Source organism: Lepus europaeus, chromosome 8 (genome assembly GCF_033115175.1).
Source record: "Lepus europaeus isolate LE1 chromosome 8, mLepTim1.pri, whole genome shotgun sequence".
NCBI lineage: Eukaryota > Metazoa > Chordata > Mammalia > Lagomorpha > Leporidae > Lepus > Lepus europaeus.
In genome coordinates this window covers 49,950,192-49,974,611 of record NC_084834.1, presented here as the reverse complement: position 1 = coordinate 49,974,611, position 24,420 = coordinate 49,950,192, and the positions used below count along the sequence as shown (strand labels likewise).

Sequence of the window (24,420 nt, the reverse complement as noted above, 5' to 3'; positions counted from 1 at the left end):
AACATCTGTGAAACATAAGGCCTGCAAAATCATTTCAAGTCCGCAGGGGGACTTGAAATTCAGTAAGTCTGTAGCAGGCTAATTTTTTTAAGTTGATAATTTTGTATGCCCACAAATGATGTTACAAATATCCAAAAGAAGAAACCCACATATGGCCAATAAAGAGGAAATGTGTTCAGTTACATTAAAATTGGGGAAATGGGAAACTAAAACAAGATAATCATTTCCTTTTAATCAAAACAATTGGTAGAAGTAAATCTCTTTGGAACATGTAACTGAGATGAGCCTGCCAGAATTCTTCCCTGCCTCCTTTTCACATACAGCCAGTTGCATTTCCAGAAAGGATGCATGACCCACACCTGGGTTGGTGGGGGATTCCATCCACTTTCTCTCTGGTCAGTTCAGGGATTGGTATGTAAGTTAAACCTGGCTACTTCTAGTTTTTCTGGTACATCCGCTGGAATTGTGGCAAACCTTGGGCTGCCAGTGCCCCTCTTCCCACAAAATGGAAGCATCTGAAAATAAAGTCAAGCAGAGGCATACAGAATCCGTAGAAAAAGTGTCTTGACACTATTTGATCTCCTAGCTCCAACTATGCCTAAAGTTAGAATTCCTAATTCTGACTTGCATTTGAAGGTGTCCTGATACTTAGAGCCTACTTGGCCTTGTACTTCCCTTTTTAACCTCAAGTAATTTGGCCCTTCTCACCATATTCCAGCCATCTTGGGCCTATTTTAAGTTCTGCAAAAGCTTCAAGATTGTCCCATGTCTAGGGCTTTATATGTACCCAGCCTTCTGCTTGCACTTGTCCCACTCTTCACCGATCCAAATCATTGTCTTCCTTCAGATCATAGTTAATCATTACTTGAAGAAACATTTCCGGACTTTCCTGTTTGGTCAGTTTCCTGTTAGTTATTTTCACTCTCACAGCTCCCTATACTTCTCTTTCATGGCCCTGCCCTCAGCCACAATCATCTGTGTCATCACGTGACTCACTCAAGTCTGACTTCCCTACTGGCAAGAGGGCACAGGCTCTGCTTTTGTTTACTGTTGTTTCCTCAACAGTTACATGGTAATTGACACATCACATAGTGGGTGGCCTCTTGGATATGGATTAAAAGTCTGAATAAAGTTTTAAGGCTTAAGGTACATTTAAATCTTATTTATTAGAAAATGAGCATTTACAGTGTTAAAATAAACATTCAGTTACAAACAAGTCTGCAACAGTCAAAAAATAGTACCCAGAATTTCTTCTCCACATAATCTATTCTGGAACAGCTGCAGATAAAAGAGTTTATCTTCATTAAAATGAAATTTGCATATAGTAGTTCACTTTATGCAAGAGGAAAGTGTTACATGAATTGAAAATTCATTTTAAATGTACACAAGTGAAGGAAAATAGAATGGAGATGCACTGTGACATTATAAACCCCTTCATGAAATGAAGATTATCCTTCTCAAGCTTAAGCATAGGTTTTCTAAAACACATCTTCTTTTACTATTCCTAAGTTTTTCAGGCAATTCCTCCCTTGGAGCACCACTCCTGACTGCTGTGACAGGAAGTGTCTCAGGAGACTTCAGTAACAACTCTCACTTTGCTCACTAACAAAATAATTTTTTCCCATACTTTGAGGTGTTCTATCATCTTTTTAAATGTATCCTCAAGACCTCAACCGCTGTTTTTACTCAAACTTTAACCTCCCTGCTCTCTTCTCAACCTCATGTCACTTCCTGACCTGTATTCTTTTGTAAGAAGATTCAATGATGTAATCCTCTGAAGAAGGCACTTTCAATAAAAAGATGACCGGTCATTTGTGCAAAGTTATGGTTTATCTCATTTTAAATGAATATTATTAATCTTCATAGGTTGGGAAACTTCTATGTAGTATTTTTGCTGGAAACAGATTAACTATTATGCTAAGACAAAAACCAGTCAGTACGTTTAAAATTGTATTTCCCAAATATTTCTGTTCAAAAGGAATCATAGGTACAGGTAACTTAATTTACCCTAAAATTAGTATTGTCTGATTCTGCAACTTTCTGGGCTATTTGTCCCAGTATCAGAAATACAGTGGTAGTGGTTAATAGTGGATTCTGAAGAGACTTAATTTGACAAATAACTTCTCAGCTGCCATTTTTTTATCTGTCAAGTGGGAACCACAGAATTAAGTTGTATATTACACATTACCAGGAATGTGAAAAGGATTCCATAAATATTCACTCTTAACATTTTCATTCTGACCACTGTTGTTGATATTTCCACCACGTACACTGTTCCAAACCAAGGTGAAGACGGCCAAAGGGGCTGCAGAACAAGAACAAAGAGTTGTGCAGGCGCCAGAGAGCCGGCTGTGGTCCTGCAGGTACCAGAGAGCCGGCTGTGGTCATGCAGGCGCCGGACAGCCGGCTGTGGTCCTGCAGGTGCCGGAGAGCCGGCTGTGGTCCTGCAGGTGCCCCTGAGGCACAATCTTACTGTGGGAGGTGAGGAACAGTGACCAGCACCTCCACAATGTCATCACAGGATGATTGCTGCCAAATGAAGCCTTCAGGGAGAGCTGAAGGAACGACCTTGAAGAACCCGGCAAGCTCAGTATAGAGTGCACATGGTAGTGTTTATAACTTAAAGCAGGAACCGTGGGGACATATTTTTGTACTGTTTGTAATGTTGATTATATACATAGTTCTCTACTCTTCATCAGACTTCAACTTATGTAGAGGTAGAAATGTATATAGTGAGAGTATGATTTACCCAGCTTGAGGTAAACTGAGTAAACTGTCAGATTGAAGTCATTTTGCCTTAAATACTTACTATTCTGATTGGAGCTATTAGGACCCATCCAAATTTAAATTCCAACAAAAATTCAGCAGCTCTAAATAAATATACATATACATAGACAAGCTGAAAACTGTTGTGTTCCTCCCTGCCACTAGTGCGAGATGGGAAAAATAGCTTTTCTTCAGAGTTTAAGGGAGTTAAAAAATACTAATGATTTTAAGAAATCATTTACTGTTTAGAATAGGTATGCAATAACACGTCTGTCTTTATGTTTCTAAATAAATTACTGATTAACTTGAAAGCAAAAAATAGCTCTACTAAATGTAGTAAAATCTTGATCTCTTAATCCTCTTTATTGTCAAATATCAACATTATTCTTACCCATGTTAACTTAGGGGTGAGATAACTGAAATCAAGTGCAGTATTGGAATTAAGACTTACGGAAGGCAATATAGGATGGTAGTTATGCTAAATAGAAATTTTAAGGGTTTTGATTTTTGTATCATGGAAACGTGATAATAGAAAGTGTATTTTAAATAAAATAAAAATACCCCTATTTAGGTAGGAGAATATAACTTCATTCTGCTATAGCTAGTTCATATACAACCCTCTTTCTGGTTCTCACTATTTTAATGAAACCTATGCAGTTTTTATTAAATTTAACTTCACATTTGTTGCCCATTGTTTACTCACGAATTCATGCAAGCCCATAAAAGTATTAGTGGAATTCATTTTTGAGATAAAGAAATTATGACAGACAATGCTTTTATATATCCTACTATTCACAGTTACCTGTAAGATTCCCTGTTATCCAACACCTGGTCTTGTTACTCAAAATAAGCAGTATCTGCAGCCTGACTGTTGGAGGCTGGCTCACAGCAGGTGTTTAGCAGAGTCTTAGACTAGGAAATACCATACAGCATTTACTTTCTACTACTCTGACCCAGTTTTCTCTTGAATCCTCCCATACCGTATAGAAAACGCAATGAGTCTCTTGTAAACCACTCCCAGGAGAGTGATGGTGAGCACGACGATCCCACATACAAGGCTGAATGCCCATCGTGGTCCCCAGTAACTATACACGTGGCTGATGAATACAGGCCCGAGAATCCGTGCTCCACTGCCAGAAGCTGTTAACCAGCCCATGTACACACCCTGTAGGACAGTGAGGTGGGGACAAGCAAATCAATAATCAAATTTAATCTTTTTAAAACCAAGATAATGCTACTATCAAGCTAATGCAAACTCAGAAAAATCACTTTCCCCATCTTTTATGTTAAATATAAAATTCTTTGCTATAAATACAAGTAATGAACATAAACTTGAAAGTTATAGTTCAAGAAAAATAAATGAAAATAAATAAAAATTAAAAATGTAAAGGGACAAATTTAAGTCTGCTGAAGTCTCTGAAGCAAACTATTAACATGCCTTTAAAGAGGTAACATTTATTTTGTACCTGCTACATGCCAGACACTGGTTTGCATATATTGTTTCTAATGTTCACAAGTTGTTTTTTTTTTTTTTTTTTTGACAGGTAGAGTTATAGACAGTGAGAGAGAGAGACAGAGAGAAAGGTCTCCCTTCCATTGGTTCACCGCCCAAGTGGCTGCTACAGCCGGCGCGCTGCGCCAATCCGAAGCTAGGAGCCAGGGGCTTCTTCCTGGTCTCCCATGCGGGTGCAGGGGCCCAAGCACTTGGGCCATCCTCCACTGCCCTCCCGGGCCACAGCATAGAGCTAGACTGGAAGAGAAGCAACTGGGACTAGAACCCGGCACCCATATGGGATGCCGGTGCCACAGGTGGAGGATTAACCAAGTGAACCACAGCGCTGGCCCTGTTAACAAATTTTGATGACTTGTGTTACTCCCATTTAACAAATGTGGAAGCTGAAACTCAGTTCAAGTAGCTTGTCCAGAGATGTGATGCTGTGTTTGACTGATCCGCTGGACCACTGTGCCACTCCCACAACTTTGGAATCCCAAACGATAACCTATGCAGTCTACCCAAGAACATCCAGGGCATCATTGCTTTTCAGAGCCCCAAACTGAAAACAAATGTCATAGGTGAATAAATAAATTACGGTATACTTAAGAATTGGAATGCTAATCAGCTGTCTAGAAGAGTAAGTTTGGGGTGCGTAGAAGGCTAAGCCTCCCCCTGCAACATCAGCATCTCATATGGGTGACAGTTGAGTCCAGGCTGCTCCACTTCCTATCCAGCTCTCTGCTAATGTGCCTGGGAAAGCAGAGGAAGATGGTTCAAGAGCTTGGGCCCCTGCACCCACATGGGAGACCTGGAAGAAGCTCCTGGCTTTGGCCTGTCCCAACCCCAGCCACTGCAGCCATTTGGAGAGTGAGCCAACAGATGAAAGATTTCTCTTTCTCCTTCTCTCTGTATCTCTGTCTATCAGATAAATAAATAAATCTTAAATAGAAGAATAAGGTCATAGAATACAAACTTATAACACAAATATGCAGTGACCTGGAAAAAAGGCTGTAACATATTCACTTAAAGAGTCACAATACAGAAAAAATATTGTAGATGTGATACAATCTTTGTTGTTTCTTTTTTTTTTATTAAGACATGAGTGTGAATACGTCTGAATAGGCAGAGAAAAATGTCTCAGGGTACAAATGAACTTACCAGTGATATAGTCTGCTGCAGTGAAATGTTATAGACATTTCTAAATTATTTGAATTTTGCTACAACCATCATGTATTGCCTTTGCAATTAATATGCTTTTATTCTTAAATTTGAAAACTTGAAAATACATCTTTTACATTAAAAAGTTATCAAAATGTCTTACTTTATAACTTGATAACACAGCTACTAAGTTTGTTTTCTTTCAATAGAGAAAATTAATTTTTGTTTTGAAAATGTGAAGATATTAGATTAATTTTTATTTATTTTTAATTCTTAAAAAATTCCTCTTTATCTGAGAAGCAGAGAAACAGCTTCTATGCATGGGTTCACTCCCTAGATACCTGCAACAGCTAGGGGGCTGAAGCCAGGAACCAGGCATACAGTCCAAGTCTCCTATGTGACTGGAAAGAATCCAACTACTTGTACCATCTTCACCGCCTCCTAGGGTCCCCATTACCAAGAAACTGGAAGCCAGAGTTGGTAATCAAACCCAGGTACTCCCAGTGGAGAATGGAAGTGTCCTAACCTGTATCTTAACAGCTGGATCAAATGCCCAACCTTGGTGTAATTTTTAAAGAGGAAGATGATAAATTTATTTTGTAGCCATTTTAAAAAAAAAATTTTTTTTTGAGAGGCAGAGTTACAGACAGAAAGACAGACAGAGAGGTCTTCCATCCGCTGGTTCACTCCCCAAAAGGCCGCAACAACCAGGGCTGAGCCAGGCCAAAGCCAAGAGCTTCCTCCGGGTCTCCCACATGGGTGAAAGGGGCCCCATCACTTGGGCCATTCTCCACTGCTTTCTCAGGTGCATTAGCAGGGAGCGGGATCTGAAGAAGAGAAGCTGGGACTTGAACTGGCACCCATATGGGATGCCAGTGTTGCACATTGTGGCGTTAATCCACTGAGCCACAGCACCAGCCTTTATTTTGTGGTCATTTGAATAACTGTTACTAAAAATAATTAATAATCTAAGTGTGCAATAATAGGATAATGGTCATGGGTAAATTATGGTACATACATACATACATTCTCTAAAGGCAAGCAGTTAGTGTTAAGATGCCCATGTCCTATACTGGAGGACCTGGTTTCCTGACTCCAGCTTCTGCTAAGGCAGACCCTGGGAGACAGCAGTAATGGCCCAAGTAATCAGGTTCCTAATACCCATATGGGAGACCAGCTGAGTTCCTTGCTCCCAGCTTCAGCCTGGGCTAGTCTCAGCCATTGTAAACACTGTAGGAGTGAACCAGCAGATAGGAGTGGTGTGTGTGTGTGTGTGTTTCACATAAATTAAACAAAAATGGTTCTCAAAAATCAAATTAAATGGCACTGAATAGTCACAAAACATTGTCACATTTTTGAAAAAGCAGATTACAAGGCCGGCGCCGTGGCTTAACAGGCTAATCCTCTGCCTTGTGGCACTGGCACACCGGGTTCTAGTCCCAGTTGGGGCGCCGGATTCTATCCCGGTTGCCCCTCTTTCAGGCCAGCTCTCTGCTATGGACCGGGAGTGCAGTGGAGGATGGCCCAAGTCCTTGGGCCCTGCACCTGCATGGGAGACCAGGAGAGGCACCTGGCTCCTGGCTTCGGATCGGCGAGATGTGCCGGCCGCGGCGGCCATTGGAGGGTAAACCAACGGCAAAAAGGAAGACCTTTCTCTGTTTCTCTCTCTCTCTCACTATCCACTCTACCTGTCAAAAAAAAAATAATAATTAAAAAAAAAAAAAAAGCAGATTACAAAATAGTATGATATACTCCTGGTGTGTGACACACACCCATTTACATAAGCATAGAAAGGACCAGAAGCAGAAGCATATTTATGCCAAACTGAGAGTAGTACTTGTCTCTTTTATAATTTTCTTCATTTTTGCTAACCTTACTAATGAATTTGGAATTCTCACTTAAAATCTAATTTTAAAACATACATAGCTGCTATAAACTTGGCCGGCGCTGCGGCTCACTAGGTTAATCCTCTGCCTGCAGTACTGGCACCCCAGACAGGCGCCAGATTCTGTCCCGGTTGCTCCTCTTCCAGTCCAGCTCTCTGCTATGGCCCGGGAAGGCAGTGGAGGATGGCCCAAGTGCTTGGGCCCTGCACCCCATGGGAGACCAGTAGGAAGCACCTGGCTCCTGGCTTCGGATCGACGCCGCTGTAGCAGCCATTTGGGGGGTGAACCAACGGAAGGAAGACCTTTCTCTCTGTCTCTCTCTCTCACTGTCAAATAAAATTAAAAAAAAAAAAAAAAAGAAAGAAAGAAAGAAAAAAGAAAAGACTGTTGTGTTTTCATCTCTTAGTAGTTCTAGCAGATGAAATTAAGCCCTGATCTAAATTAGACTATAAATTTTGATTCTTACCTAACATCTCCTCTAAGAATGAGTTTCTGAAATTTACACTTTAGACTTTTTTCCTATGAAACTGATTTTGAGTTTGTAATTTCTAAATTAAGTTCTAATAGGGTACTGTTTGTTAAATGTGTGTATATAAATCTTGTAAATACTTTACAAAAGTTGTACTTTTTAAATTTAAAATGCTAAAAAAATTTTTTAAAAAATCTCTCAAAACAGCCTTTGTGAAAAACAGAACAGTAGCAAGAATTCTGAGTGCTTCTAACTATATTTCACACAACTGCAAAGTCAGAGTAGCTGGCTTACCTGAGGCTTTGGTCCTAGAATTTTTGAATATAATGTATAGGACATGACATTGCAGGCTGGATAGCCTATCCCAATAAGCACAGCTGATATGAGGAACTGGGCCAGGTGGATCACTGGGGTGTAGAGGCACCACGCTTGTTCAATTGGACAACCAGTTGGTCCTTCACTGTGATCTTCTCTGGGAGATTTCCAAAGACCAATAATAATTTCCCCAAATGTGGTATTAGGGATTGAGTTATTATGTAAATCTATAAAAACAAAATTAGTTCAGTGTATTACTTGTTATTTTTAGATTAATAATAAAACATTAAAATTATGTATGGCTATACCTTCCCACTGAATTTTGGGATACTGATTTCCCCAAGGTAACAAGATAAAGAAGCCAATCCACACAACGATGAGTCCTCCCAGGAGAATAGCACGCTCACCAATCCTGTTCAAGAACACAAACTCTGTAACTTTAAAATGAAACACTCTAACAGAGTTCTCTTACTTTTACAATTAGAAAAACTATAAAACTATAAATAAAATAGTGTCATGTCACTTAGTGATATATCAAATAATATGTATGCTAAATATGATTTCCCATTAAACAGAATCAAGAAAAATTATTGATTTCAGGTGTAGGACAGAAAATGTGGAAGTTAAGCACAGACATCTTTTCATATCAGAAAGCAAAGAAATTATCAGTGACTATGAAGTTATGATAAAAGGACTTAGTCAACTTGAAGAAGTGGCCCCAAATGTGACAATGTAAAAATACTTTCACTTCCATATTTATGGCAGCAGTATTCACAATAGCCAAGATATGGAATCAACCAAGGTGTCCATTAATGGATAAAGTTTTAAAAAAAACACACACACAATGGATTATCAGCCATAAAAATGAATTCTTGTCATCTGCTGCAACATTGTTAAATCGGAGTACATTATGTTAAGTGAAATAAGTTAAGCACAGAAAGACAAATACTGCAAGCTCTCATTTGTATGTGGAAACTAAAAAAAGTTGATTTCATAGAAGCAAGGAGTAGGGTTGGATGTCATGGTACAGAGTTGAGCCACCATTTGAGACTTCAGTAGCCCATATTGCAGTGCATGGTTTGGGTTCAGGCTAATCCATGCTTTCAGTCCAGCTTCCTGCTAATGTAACTGGGAGGCAGTGAATGATGGCCCAAGTTATTGGGTTCCTGCTACCCACATGGGAAACCTGGATGGAGTTCCTTGCTCCTGGCTTTGGCTTGGCCTACCCCCTGGCTCTTGGAAGCATTTGGAGTGTGAACTAATGGATGGAATATCTCTCTTCTTTGTTACTCTGGCTTTCAAACAAATAAACAAATCTTTATTTTTTATAAAACAGAAGTAAAGAGTAGAATAGTGGTCACTAGAGGTTAGAATGGGAGGTTGGGCAGAAGATAAAGGGAAGTAGATAATGGGTACCAAGATACAGCTGCATAAGAGGAGTAAGTTCTGATGGTCTACAGCACAGTAGGGGGACTACTGTTCATAAAGTTTATTATATATCTTGTAAAGAACTAGAAAGAACTATTATATATCTTATAAAGAACTTTTTATATCTTATAAAGAACTAGCAGAAAGGAATGTGAAGTTCCCAAGAAAAAAGAAATGATACACGTTTAAGGAGATGGAAAAGCTAATTACTCTGATTTGCTCATTATATTTTATATATATTGAACCATCACACTGTGCCCCATAAATATGTATAATTATCACATTAATTAAAATAAGAAAAATAAGTGACATTGTGAACACCTATAAAACAATAATATTGGCAATGGACTGCAACTTATGAAAGTGTTAAAATCTAAAAACTCTATAAATAAAATATTCATTAATCACTTCTTCAGGATGTTAGGGAACCAATCTATTCCTTTTAAATACTGTTAATAAACAATTATTTACCCTGCCTTTCCTATAGACTGTACTTCAGGTAAATCAAACAGCTGGGGAGGGGAAGGTTCTCTTCATAGGCAGTATTCTCACAAGTCAATAAAGGAGTGACAAAGTAACACACAGCCATCACTCAGCATCTGCAGGGGACTGGTTCCAGGAACTACCTCAGACACCAAAATCTGCAGATGCTCAAGGCTCTCAGCTAAAATGGCACCGTACTTGCATATAACTTTCATAATCCTCCTATGTCCTTTAAATCATCTCTAGATTACTTAGAATGCCTAATACAAGGTAAATGTTATGTAAAGGTTTAGGCCATGTTTGACATGTTCAGTGGAGCAGTTCTTTTCCCCCTAAATATTTTTGCTCTACAGTTGGTTGAGTTTCTGGATGTGGAACTTCTGAATACAGAGGGCCAATTCTACCAGTATTTTGCAATGATCCATTATTCAGTTAGTGGGTCTAGGGAAGGAGCAATGGCCAATTATATTACAGGAAGAGATAAGTGAAACATTCTATTTCCTCTGATATAAACACATAATACCACCTTTACCATTCTTCCCACAAATTGCACCCTAATCTTATCAAGCTTTTAGATGCCAAGTATTGGTTTTCAAGAAATAAAGTAGACAGAGGAAAATGCTTCAGAAACATGGCAGTGATGCAATCAGTAAGATCCAAAGTGTGGAAAACTATAGTGCAAACATCTTTTAACTTGTAAGGGGAAACAAAGAAACCTATCCACTAAAAGAGAACTAAGAAACTTAAGAAGCTGAGTCAAGTGAGCAAACAACATTAAACAAAATAAGACAAAAGAAACACTTGCAACAGTAGAGAAAATCTAAGTATCATCTGGATATATGACCACATGACAATTTTTGTTGGGGCTGGTGCTGTGGCACAGCGGGTTAAAGTCCTGGCCTACAGCAGTCCTCCAAGATATATTGCTGATTCTAATTTTCTCTTTTATTTAAATAAAATTTTATATATCTCATACCTATAGATATGCATATCTGTATATATATCAGGCATGTTTTAAGGATTTCTTCACATGACCACAGCTGTTGTGATAAAATGACTGACTGGGAGGTAGAAGCACTGAATGAAGATGAGATGTTTTTCCAGTTGATATGTCCATTTTCTTAATTTCTTTTTTGTCTTTTTTTATTTTCACTTAAAGCCCTCCTGTATTTACACTTTAAATTCTTATAATTTATTGGGAGAAGGAAAGGAACTTTTGTGTGTCTTGCAGAGTCCCAAGATTTTTCATTTCTCAGCATAAAAAAAATATTATTGGCCTCCAACGTTTTGTAGGCATACTTAGGCAGATCTTATTTCTCCAGTGGACATGGAGATAATTCCTAATTTTAGAAGGAATTGGTTCTCTTTAGAATTCAGAATTATTCTGGTTTTAGAAGAGAATTTATGGTTATTAATGTGGAAGTGCAGAATAAAATAAGTTCCTATTTGGGGTATCTGTTGAAATCCCCAGTAACTCAATTTCCTATTCTGAACAAAACCAGAAAAACGAATGTTCAGATTTGACTTAAAATAGGTGTCTTTCTCATTTTAATGTATTTTCATTTGTTTGTTTTTAAAGTTTCCTAAATTATAGCCTGAATTCTAGCTATACCCTTTTAAGGTTCTATTCTCCTGAAGCAGTCTGCCTGGGTAGAAAGGCAGAAAGATGGTATGCTGTCCCCCTGCGCCTGTAATTTATCTACTTGAATCTGGCCTTTCTGCCTAACCTAACAGAATTTCTTAAAACTTTCCTAGTGACCACCATCAGGTTTAATAATCCACTAGAGCCCCAAAGTGTGAGTCTTCCATTTTATTTTTCTGTGATATACTTTGTGAAATGATGAGCCTATACTAATAAATGGCCTGTTTGGGCATAATAGAAAAATAAATTAAAAAGTTAAAAAAAAGAATATTGCTTTACCAAAGAAATATCACAGGGTATAAAAATATCATATTCTCTACATAAATTTTAAATATGTTTGCAAACTTTCAAGGACTACAACATATAATGAGAAAATTATTTATCATACTTTATTAAATAAAAACAATTTAAACTATTTTACTAGCACATTCATTTGCATTGTTAGTTCTGTTTCTTATTTCATTTTTTTAAAAGAAACAAAAACAAAAACATCTAACTTACTTCTTGGAAAGTATTTTAACGCCCATGAAAACAAGAACTGCCTCGACTCCAAGGGCAGCAAGTATTATTCCATCATAAAATACAGCTTGTTCTTGAGTCCAGGCATACATATCCATAGTTAACGGTGTAAGGATGCTAAGAAAATAAAAAACATTATTCTTATTTTATTTCAATCATAATTGTTACTACTAATAAACATAAGCTTTAATAATGATACCTACATTTAAGAATTTGCAACCCTTTTAGTGATGATATAAGCAAAAGTATGAACACATTTAAAACATATTTATTACATATATAATCTCCTAAGCTTGCCTATTCATTTTTAGTTTTTTAATATTTTAACTATATGAATAACATAGGCATGTTGCAAAAAACCTGAAAAATACAATAACAAACTAAATCATAGTTATCATTGCAACATAACTAAATAATGGTTATATTTTGGTTTGAAGTGTCCACTTGACCTGAGTTTGAGTCCAAGCTCCTGACTCAGCTCTCTGCTAATGCAAACCCTGGGAGGTAGCAGTAATGGCTCAAATAATTGGGTCCCTGCCACTCTCGTGGAAGACCTGGATTGAGTCTCCAGCTCTCGATTTCAGCCCCTGCTCAACCTCATTCTTGTGGGCATTTGGGGCATGAACCAGCAAATGAGAGCTCTGTCTCTAGGTCTGTCTCTTTGTCTCTTAAATAAATAAGTAATTTTTTAAAAAGTGTCCTGTTTTCAACATAATAGTAATGTAACTATTATAACAGTTCCATAATATATATAACATAATAATAATGTAACTATTATTATAATTATTAAGTTACTAAAACTACTGAACTTTTTGTTTCTCAGTTATTTCCTTTTTTTTAGAGTTTTATTTATTTACTTGAAAGGCAGAGTTACAGAGGAAGAGAGAGAGAGAGCAAGAGTGAGCGAGACAGAGAGAGGTCTTCCATCCACTGGTTCACTCCCCAAATGGCAGCAACAGCTGGAGCTGGGTCCATCCGAAGCTAGGAACTTCTTCTGGGTCTCTGAAGTGGGTGCAGGGAACATCTACTGCTTTCCCCGACCATAGTAGAGGGCTAGATTGGAAGTGGAGCAGCTAGCACTGCAGGCGGCATCTTAACACACTATGCCAAGCGCCGGCCCCCTTTCTGCTATTTCCATCCCTAACTTTGAAAGTATGTATTTTTCTCCCTGTTTTTTAATGTGACTCTTCCTTTAATATGACTCTGTCTCTTCCTTACTTTTCCTATATTTTATCTCCTTCTGTTAACTGACTACAAAATTAAATTATTAAAAAAAGGCTTTTTTTTCCCTAAAATACAAAATTTTGAATTTTAAAATCAGATGAGTTGACAGAAAATACTTTGGTGGTTTCTCAAAAAGTTAAACACAGAACTGTCATATGACCCAGCGATTGCACTGCTGAGTATATACCTCAAAGAATTGAAAGGAGAGGCTCAAACTGATATGCATATATCAATATTCATAGCAGCATTTCCCACAATAGTCAAAAAGTGAAAACAACTAAGTGTCCACCAATGGATAAAAGGACAATGTTATTTAGCTATAAAAAGTTAGAAAATTCTACTGAATTCTACAATATGATGAACCTTGCAATCATCATGCTAAGTGAAATAAGGCAGAAACAAAAAGAAAACACTGTATGACTCAGCTTGTATGACGTACCTAGAACAAGCAAATTAATAGAAATAGAAGGTAGAATAGATGCTACCAGGGACTACATGGATGAGTCTGAGAGGCTCTTGTTTAATGGATAAGTCTAGAATGATAAAAAGGTTATGAAAATTTATAATGAACATGGTTGCACAACATTGTGAATGTACTTAATGACAATGAATTTTACATGTTAAGAATAGTTAAAATGGAGCTGATGGAGTTAAAATGTGGTCCTGCAGTGTCAGCATCCAATGTGGGCCCCAGATGAAGTCCCAGCTGTTGCACTTCCAATCCAGCTGCCTGCTAATGTGCCTGGGATAGCAGTAGAAGATGGCCCAAGGGCTTAGGCCCTTACACCCATGTGGGAGACCCAGAAGATACTCTTGGCTCCTAGCTTTGAATCAGCCCAGTTCCAGCCATTGCAGCCATTGCAGTGAACCTGCAAATGGATGATCTCTCTCCCTCTCTTCATCTTTCTGTATCTCTGTCTTTCAAATAAATAATCATTAAAAATATATTTAGAATGGTATATTTTGTGTAATGCTCGTTTCACCAAAAGGTCATCAAAAAAATAGATGAGTAAAAACTTTCTTCTTCTTTTTTTTAAAGATTTATTTATGGGGCCGGCGCCATGGCACAGTGGGTTAATCCTCCGCCTGCGGCACCAGCATCCTGGCTTCAGATTGGCACAGCTCTGTCTGTAACTCTGTCTCTCAAATAAATAAATCTTAAAAAAAAAAAAAAAGAAAAAGATTTATTTATTTATTTTATTTGAAAGTCAGAGTTACACCGAGAGAGAAGGAGAGGCAGGGAGACAGAGAGAGAGGTCTTCCATCTGCTGGTTCACTCCCCTGTTGGCCCCAATGGATGGAGCTTCGCCAATCCAAAGCCAGGAGCTTCTTCCAGGTCTCCCCCATTGGTCCAGGGGCCCAAGGACTTGGGCCATCTTCCACTGCTTTCCCAGGCCAAGTGGAACAGCCAAGACTCAAACCAGCTCCCATATGGAATGCCAGCATTGCTGGCGACAGCTTTACCCCCTATGCCACAGTGTAGGCCCCAAGATTAAAAAAACTTTCTACTTCAATAATTTTGAAAATAAAAATTTCATTGGGGCCGGCATTGTAGCATAGTAAGCTAAGCCTCTGCTTGTGACAGTGGCATCCCACATGGGCGATGTTTCAGGTCCCGGCTGCTCCTTTTCTGATCCAGCTCCCTGCTGATGGCCTGGGAAAGAAGTGGAAGATGATCCAAGTGCTTGGGCCCCTGCCACCCACTTGGGAGATCTGGAAGAAGTTGGCCCTGGGCATTGCAGTCACTTGGGGAGTGAATCAGTAGATGGAATATCTCTCTCTGTAACTCTGATTTTCAAATAAATACATCTTTTTTTAACAAAATGGAAGAGGGAAAGACTAGTGAAACAGATTTCTTTGTAAGACAGCAAGAGGGGCTGGTGCTGTGGCACAGTAGGTTAAGCTGCCACCTGCAGTGTTGGCATCCCATATGGGTACCTGTTTGAATCCTGGCTGCTCCACTTCTGATCCAGCTCCCTGCTAATGTATCTAGGAAAGCAATGGAAGATGGCCCACATGCTTAGGTCTCTGCGCCAATGTGGGAGACCTGGAAGAAGCTCCTGGCTCCTAGTTCCTGGCTTTGGATTGGCCCAGCTCCTGCTGTTGTAGCCATACGGGAAGTGAACCAGCTGATGGAAGATCTCTGTCTCTCTTGCTCTGTAACTCTTTCAAATAAATAAATAAATCTTTAAAAAGAACAAAAAATACAGCAAGATAAGAGTAGTAAAACTATACAGAATTAACTACATTCAAGTTTAAAAACATAAAATTTATATATCTTTTACATCATAATAACAAATATGCCTTTCTGGTAACCACTATAGCCCTAATTAACACTGCACTAAGAAATACAGGTTGAGTCGCCAAAAAAAAAAAAAAAGAAATACAGGTTGCTATATAATCTGATTTACATAATAGAGTAAAACTTACGTTTCAAAAAGGGCAAAGATAAATAGAACCACAAAGAACAGAATATTGGTGGCCACAACAGCAACTTGATCAATATTTCCTTGGGGAAACTGAACTTCATCTGTATTTACTAAGGGCAAAAAGGAGAAAAATTGTATTACCTATACAACTAATTTTCCTTAGAACAATAAAATAATGTAGAAATTACACATAGCAAATCTTATAAGCAAACATTTAAAATAATTTTTAAACTGCAAAGAAGTTTGAAAGTTATAGGATTTATGACAGAAATAATTTTTAAATGGCATTTAAAAGTAAATTTTATCCCTAGAGATATAAAGACTTCAATTATATTATCTATAGAAAATTCTCAGATTATTTTCTATTTGATATCTCTCAATTCAAAATAGAAATGCATCTTAGAGAATTCTGTAATAAAATGATTTTATACTAAATACATTTACTTTAATTTTCAGTTGCAGAAATTTTTCTATCTTACCTAAATCTTAAAATTACATACACTTCATGAAGAACTCAAATAGTTTATTAAATCAGTTCACACTTCTGATTCACTCCAATGGATATATATTTTTTGAATTTCAATGCTATTACAAAATTAGTTTAAAAAAAAAAACAAAAAACCTTAGGGTATCATTTGTATTCTTGTAAAGACACAACCAGGATTTGATCGTGGCTTTATAAATTAGAAGAGCAAAGTGACTGTACTGACTTCTCACCTTCAACTATGTATACAGTTAAACTACACAGGCAGCCTAAGGTATTCCTGATATAACTAAGAAATATGTAGCCGTACACATCCACTTTACATATCCCTCAAGCTGTTTTATAATTTACCCACTTACTCAGCACGAGTCAGGTAAGTATTAGAGGAATGTGTCCATTTACGTGTCCCTCACCGTGTGCGCACTGGCTGGAGGGAAGAGGGTAGTTTTCCAAAGTACAGTAAGCTTCTATGACTTGTTTCTAACAGTGCCTGCCTTTCTATCTCAGGACTACTGGGAAGGAATTCCTTCTCAATAAGTAGCAGTGGAATTAGTCTGCCCCGCTAGGGGGGAATTAAGTATCTATGTCCAGATCCTTGTCAAGGGTAGGCCTTGGTCCTGGTGGCCCTTGTGTTATTTTTGACAGACCTCCCGATTCTCAATCATCAGCTAGAAGCTGGTCATTACTACTTTAAATCAAATCTCAACACTGTCCAAAGTCAGGCTGGAGTTTGCATCATATGCAGTTGGTTTCCTGCAGCTTCTATTCAGTGTTGGTTTTCAATGAGGAATCGAAGAAATGCTGCATAGCAGATTTTCAGGACTGGATGGATAGCCTCATTATAGAAATGTTAAGAAAAGAGTACATTAATATATTGATGCAATTGCTGTGTGATAAGAAATTATAATTCTATCCTGATAATTTCTTTAAGCCTAAATTACCTTTACAATTAAAATAACTATAGAAACTTTAATCAGATATATTTTATCCAATTATTAAAATTTAAAAATGATCTTATTTTATACAATTATTTTGAAGTATCTAAAAACCCCACAAAAGAAACAGATCTCTCCTCTCTAAACTCCTGTTTGTGCTTTAGAACAATGCTGGCCAATAGAACTGTGACAAGTTGGGAATGTCCTTCATCTGTGCCATGCAATACATATACCCAAAACTGTACACTTGAAATATGGCTAGTGTGATGGGAAATAATTTCCTGAAAGTACTTCAACTTAAATAGCTGGGGCTGGCGCTGTGCCACAGTGGATTGAGCCTTCGCCTGTAGTGTTGGAATCCCATATTGGCACCTGTTCAAGTCTAAGCTACTTAACTTTCAACCCAGCTCCCTGTTAATGGCCTGGGAAAGCAGTGGAAGATGGCTCAAGTACTTGGGCCCCTGAAAGCAGCTTCTAGCTCCTGGCTTTGGATCAGCCCAGCTCCGGCTGTTGCAACCATCTGGGGAGTGAACCAGCAGATGGAAGACCTCTCTATCTCTCCCTCTCTCTGTCTGTAACTCTGCCTCTCAAATAAATAAATCTTAAAAAACAAACAAAAAACGTAAATAGCCATATGTGACTAATAGCTACTGTATTGGACATCATGGTTCTATATCTTTGCTACTCAAAATATGGTTTGTAGACAGCAGCATCAACTCAAATGGCAATTTGTTATAAACTTGGAAGTAAACGAAAATATAGGAACCCAGTTAATTTAAATCTGAGATAAACAACAACTGTTAGTATCAATATGTTCCATGCAATATTTGCAATTTCAGTATAGCAATGTCCAATGAAATATTTGGAGCACATTTATACCAATTTGTTGTTTATCTGAAATCCAAATTTAACTGGGTAGAACATCCTAAAATACTATTCAATTTTTTTTTTTTTTTTTGAGAGACAGAGAAACAGAGCTTCCATGTACAGGTTCACTACCCAAATGCTCCAGAGCTGAGAACTCAATCTAGGTTTTCCATATGAAATGGCAGGGACCCAACACCTGCTGCCTCCTGCATTAACAGGAAACTGGCTAGAGTCAGGAGCAGAGCTGTGACTCACACCCAGGCACTCCAATATAGGATGCAGGAGCCCCAAATTTAAATGGGTATCCTGAATTTTATCTGGCCCTACTGAAGAGGCCTCCCCACCCCAGGCTTACTGAATGAGAATGTTCATTATTTTTTATTTTTTATTTATTTATTTGACAGGTAGAGTTATAGACAGTGAGAGATAGAGAGACAGAGAGAAAGGTCTTTCTTCCATTGGTTCACTCCCCAAATGGCCGCCACTGCCGGTGCTACACCGATCCAAAGCCAGGAGCCAGGTGCTTCCTCCTGGTCTCCCATGTGGGTACAGGGGCCCAAGCACTTGGGCCATCCTCCATTGCCTTCCCGGGCCACAGCAAAGAGCTGGACTGGAAGAGGAGCAACCTGGACTAGAATCCAGTGCCCATTTGGGATGCCAGTGCCACAGGCGGAGGATTAACCAAGTGAGCCAAGTCACCGGCTAGAGAATGTGCATTTTAACAAGGTCCCAGGTAAATCCCTAAGCACATTAAAGTTAATGAAGCACTGATCTACATCATTATCCCCCTTCTGAGGTCTTTAAGACTGCTTCTTAGCTATCCTGCCTTTCTCAGTACCTCAATCTTGTCTTCTTAACTACAGATAGTTCATTGATGTTAGCACCCTATTTTTCATCTTTTGAAAAGGTGGCTTATAACCCACTGCTAGTACTTCCTCATCACTCATCCTGTCATTCTTTTTACTTGGAAAGTTTTCAGACATTTTCACCTATCCATCCTCCAAATCCAACAACATTTGCTGCACTGGATTCATCTATCCATTCTTTCCATTCTCTCCAGTCTTCGCTGCTGTAGTGCTTTTCACTGGGCAACTCTCAAATTTGTTTCTCTAGCTTTGAACTCTACAGCCAAAATTACAAATGCCTCTGGGATCTTTTTATATTCTTAGATAGCCTCTGGGATCTTTTTATAGTCTTAGATAACAGTATACCCAGCTTGGTCCAAATTGAACTCTTCTTTTCAACCAACCTTTCTTCCTAAATATTTCCTCTCTCTCATTCTTCTGGTTATCTAAAATCAAAACCTGGCAGTTGTGGTGAGTGTTTGGCTCAGTGATCAAAACCTACCTGGGATGCCCATATCCAATACTGGAGTACTTGGGATCCAGTTCCAGCTTCATTTCTGATTCCAGTTTCCTGCTAATGTATACCCTGGGAGGCAGCAGGTGGGTCCCTGCCATCCATGTAGAAGACCTGGATTGAGTTCCAGGCTCCTGGTCAACCTGATCCAGCTCTGACTGTTGTAGGATTTTGGAAAGTGAACCAATGAATGGAAGATTCTCTCTTACTGCCTGTCTCTCTGCCTTTCAAACAAATAAAAATACATAAAACTTTTAAAGATGGCAGACATCATAAACAACTCCTACTAATCCTTAATATTCTTTATATAATCTGTCAAGAATACTGTGTGTGTGTGTGTGTGTGTTACTCCTTATCCCTTCTCCATTCTTAGTCACTGCTCTGGTTCAGGTCTTCACACATCCACATTAATTTCTGCCTGAAATCTATTGTTGTATCTGCTTCCTAATTCAAAAACTAATTGTAGCTCCTCTTCACTCAGCTCTTACTCTACCACATCTGTCACTATTTCTGTTGTGAAAATCAAATAAAATGATTATAAAAATACTTGGTAAAATGAAACTGTCTGTTCCACAACTTTGCAAACTCATTGCATTGAGATGTATTCATTCATATGTCAGGTTACTTCCTCAGGAGGGTATAAACAGTACCTATATAACAGCTTATTTAATAAAATATACCTACTTACCAGAATGGATACCTACTTCTGCATCAGAGAAAGATTAAAGGGTAAAAACGTATATTTGTAAAGTAAACCAAAATAATAAAATTTTATAAGAGAAACCCTATTGATTCTCACAATCAAGGGAAACAAAAAGGCACATTTAGTAATAAAGTTACTGAAATCATCCTAAAGATCTCAAAGTGTTTAGGATATTGGCTATTTGAAAACAATATAAAATGATTTTTAGCAATTACTTTAACCTTGCCAGTCGTGAATACCAACTAGCTGATATGGACAGGCCTTTTTTTTTTTTTTTTTTTTTTAAATCAATTTAGGGGCTGGCATTGTGGTGCTATGAAATAAGCCACCACTTGCAATACTAGCATCTTATATTGGCACACCAGCTACTCCACATTTAATACAATTTCAGCTAATACTCCTGAGAAAGCAGTGGAGGAAGGCCCAAGTACACAGGCCCCTGCCACTTACACAGTAAACCCAGGTAGGGTTCCTGGCTCCTGGCTTGAGAATGGCCCAGTCATTTGTGGAGTGAACCAGTAGAATGAAGATAACTCCCTTATTCTCACTGCCACTCTCTTTCCTTTTGCTTCTGTTGCTCTGCCTTTTAAATAAATAAAATTTTTAAAGATTTATTTATTTATTTGAAAATCAGAGTTATACAGAGAGATTAGGAGAGGCACAGAGACAGAGAGGTCTTCCATCCACTGGTTCACTCCCCAGTGGCCGCAACAGCCAGAGCTGCGCCAATCTGAAGCCAGAAGCCAGGAGCCAGGAGCTTCCTCTGGTCTTCCCATGCGGATGCAGGGACCCAGGGGGTTGGGCCATCTTCTACTGCTTTCCCAGGCCATAGCAGAGAGCTGAATCGGAAATGGAACAGCTGGGACTCGAACGGGTGCCCATATGGGATGCCTGCACTGAAGGCGGCAGCTTTACCTGCTATGCCACAGTGCCAGCCCCTAAATAAATAAATCTTAAAAAAAAAAATCCATTTGGGTAACTTTCTCCTTTGAAGATCTTCTCCAATTATCCACTATATTGTTCTCAGAAGCAAAATCCAAGTAAACACCAAACAGGCAGAATCATTGGAACTGCATCGATAGTATTATAGTAATCTAGTCAAACAGGTTAATAGTACCTTCTTCAAAATTAACATTTTTATACTGTCGTCCTGAGTCATCCACACGATGTTCTCTTAAAAAGAAAAACATATATTGCATCTATAAAATGCTTAATATAAAAATGGTTTAAATTTATTACTAGCATCCTAATTTTTTCCCATTCTGATAAACTTTTTTTGACTGGCTTCTGAGTAATTAAATTATTACCAGCTCAATATAATCAATAAGGTTAAGATAGAAGTTGTAATTCTTATCATATTATCACATAAAATGAAAAAAATTATACCCAATTCATCCAAAAGCACACATGAATTACTAGAGTCAATATGTTAAGTTTTTCAGTAATTTTAAACATTAGTTATACAATGTCTTTGGCTAACTGGATAAAGTACTCTAAAAAAATATAAAGTAACAAACTTCTGAGCTTTGGAAAATTTCTTTTAATACATAAGAGAAGATATGAGGGGCTTCAAAAAGTTCACAGAAAAATAGATTTAAAGGTTAATAAGAATTTTCCATGAACTTTGTGAAGCCTGGTCATACACATTATAAGTAACTTTCATATTTAAGGCTGATACTAATTTATTAATCTACTTAACATGTTTATTTCATGCCACTCTCCTACTAAGAAACATGGTAACTCAAGACCAAACCTTGAATATTCAAAGACCTTCATAACCTGTTCTCATTCATCAGGTTTTCTATTATTTTAGTTGTCAGTACTACATGCTTTAGTTGATTAAAAAATATGAATACAATTACAGACATCAAAAACCAAATAAAGACATCAGAGGGATACTTACCCTGCAATAATGACATAGTTTGTTAAATTTCACAACTTACAAAATTAGTTCATTATTTCCATCTAATTACCTTAATACAGTAAGGATCAGAATAATATTTAAAACTCCCAGGAAGGCGCCAAGTAAAACTGGTGCTGTGTACATGTTTATCTGCAGCTTTATCACATCCCATGTTACACCTTTTTCTCCAATGAGTGCAAAACAAGTCTGAAAAACTTATTAAAATGAAAAGTACAAGAAGTTATTACATAGCAGGTATAGGCTAAACAAATGTAAAAGATTTAGCACAGAACTGAAGGTGACACTATGGAACCATCCTCTACATCATACATTCTCCACAGGGCAAAGAAAATGAAGTGAGGGAGGGAAAACAACATTACTCTTTTACTGGATAAAGGTAAACAGGCAGCACATAAACATATATGACAGATCTTTAGTATTCAAATTTCATGGGATGGAGTGATTAGTAAAAGGTGAAAGATTTATATGATCAGAAGAGAAACCAGAGTATAAGGGATGTAGTGATTAGTAAAAAATGTCTAAAAATTCTCCTCAGGGAGACAATAATGAAACAAAGGTTCAGAAACACTGATGCATATACATTCACAAAGGATTATATCTAAAGCTGCCTGTATCTTCTTTCTAAAACAAATCCACAGAAAATTTGTTATAATTTAGTTTAGTCAATTTCATTATAAGAAAAAAAAATCACATTTTAGGTAAAATATTCTATTACTGTATGCATGGCAACTAAATTATATCTATTTAGTCTTTTTTTTTTTTTTGACAGGCAGAGTGGATAGTGAGAGAGAGAGACAGAGAGAAAGGTCTTCCTTTTTGCCGCTGGTTCACCTTCCAATGGCCGCTGCGGCCAGCTCATCGCGCTGATCCGAAGCCAGGAGCCAGGTGCTTCTCCTGGTCTCCCATGTGGGTGCAGGGCCCAAGGACTTGGGCCATCCTCCATTGCACTCCCGGTCCATAGCAGAGAGCTGGCCTGGAAGAGGGGCAACCGGGACAGAATTTGGTGCCCCGACCGGGACTAGAACCCGGTGTGCCAGCGCCACAAGGCGGAGGATTAGCCTGTTAAGCCACGGCGCCGGCCTCTATTTAGTCTTATTTAAATTTGGTTCTATGGTAAAAACAGGATTGGACTGTACTGATTTACTCTCCTGATTTAGATTCTGTATATGGCTCTGTCAATAATTTGCATACAATCACATGGTGAGGATTAAGTCAGATACCGCTCCTAAACTACACAGAGTAGTGCCAAGCACCTTGTTAAGCCTTCAACAAATGTTAGTACTTCACGAATAGTTACCATGATTGCAAAAGTCATCTAATATATTATGGCTTACAATTACTCACCTATAGCACAAAATTTTATGAGATACTCTTAAGGTGGTCAGCGATGTTTATTAAGAACTTAACAAGGTAGTGCGATGAATAGAAAAGGCCCAGGTAGGTCCTATTTTACAATATGGCAGGGCCCAGCACTATGGCGTAGCAGGTAAAGCTGCCACCTGCAGTGCTGGCATCCCATATGGGTGCCAGTTCAAGTCCTGGCTGTTCCACTTCTGATTCAGCTCTCTGCTATGGCCTAAGAAAGCAGAAGATGGCCCAAATCCTTGGGCCCCTGTATCTGAGTGGGAGATGTGAAAGAAGCTCCTGGCTCTTAGTTTCAGATCTGTGCAGCTCAGGCCATTGCGGCCATCTGAGGAGTCAATCAGTGGATAGAAGACCCCCGCCCCTGCCTCTCTCTAACTCTGTCTTTCAAACAGAATAAATAAACCTTTTTTTTAAAAATGGCAATGGGGCCAGCGCCATGGCTCAGTTGGTTAATCCTCAGCCTGAGGCACCGGCATCCCATATGGGCGCCAGGTTCTAGTCCCGGCTGCTCCTCCTCCACTCCAGCTCTCTGCTGTGGCCTGGGAAGGCAGTGGAAGATGTCCCAGGTGCTTGGGCCCCTGCACCCACATGGGAGACCCGGAGGAAGCACCTGGCTCCTGGCTTTGGATCGGTGTAGCGCTGGCCGTAGTGGCCATTTGGGAAGTGGACCAATTGAAAAAGGAAGACCTTTCTCTCTGTCTCTCTGTCTATAACTCTGTCAAAAAAAAAAAAAGGCAAAAAAATATGGCATCAAGGTTCAATTATTCTACTTTTGTATATATGTTTATTCCAGAATACTAAAGAGAAATATTAGATATGGTGAATAATGAATTAGATTCTCTCCTATTGAGAAAATTAACATTTGGTTAAACAAAGAAATAATCAAAATTAGGGATGAGGAAGAGGTGTTAAAGATAACATAAACTGAGCTGGACTCCAACTGATAATGTTCATAACTGCAATATTTAA

At 38.4% G+C, this 24,420-nt stretch overlaps 1 protein-coding gene across 2 annotated transcripts in view; it reads right to left on the bottom strand.

Moving 5' to 3' along the window:
* Positions 1-1,181: 1,181 nt before the first annotated feature.
* MFSD8 (major facilitator superfamily domain containing 8) overlaps positions 1,182-24,420 on the bottom strand; it is a 48,688-nt gene continuing 25,449 nt past the window's right edge. For both annotated transcript variants that reach the window (XM_062199645.1, XM_062199644.1), the window contains 7 exons: positions 22,136-22,280; positions 21,280-21,335; positions 15,816-15,924; positions 12,144-12,278; positions 8,398-8,501; positions 8,069-8,316; positions 1,182-3,931 (listed from right to left, as the gene is read on the bottom strand). In XM_062199645.1, the coding sequence (XP_062055629.1) occupies positions 3,710-3,931; positions 8,069-8,316; positions 8,398-8,501; positions 12,144-12,278; positions 15,816-15,924; positions 21,280-21,335; positions 22,136-22,280 (1,019 nt within the window). In that variant the 3' untranslated portion in view covers positions 1,182-3,709. The remainder of the gene's footprint in view (positions 3,932-8,068; positions 8,317-8,397; positions 8,502-12,143; positions 12,279-15,815; positions 15,925-21,279; positions 21,336-22,135; positions 22,281-24,420) is intronic.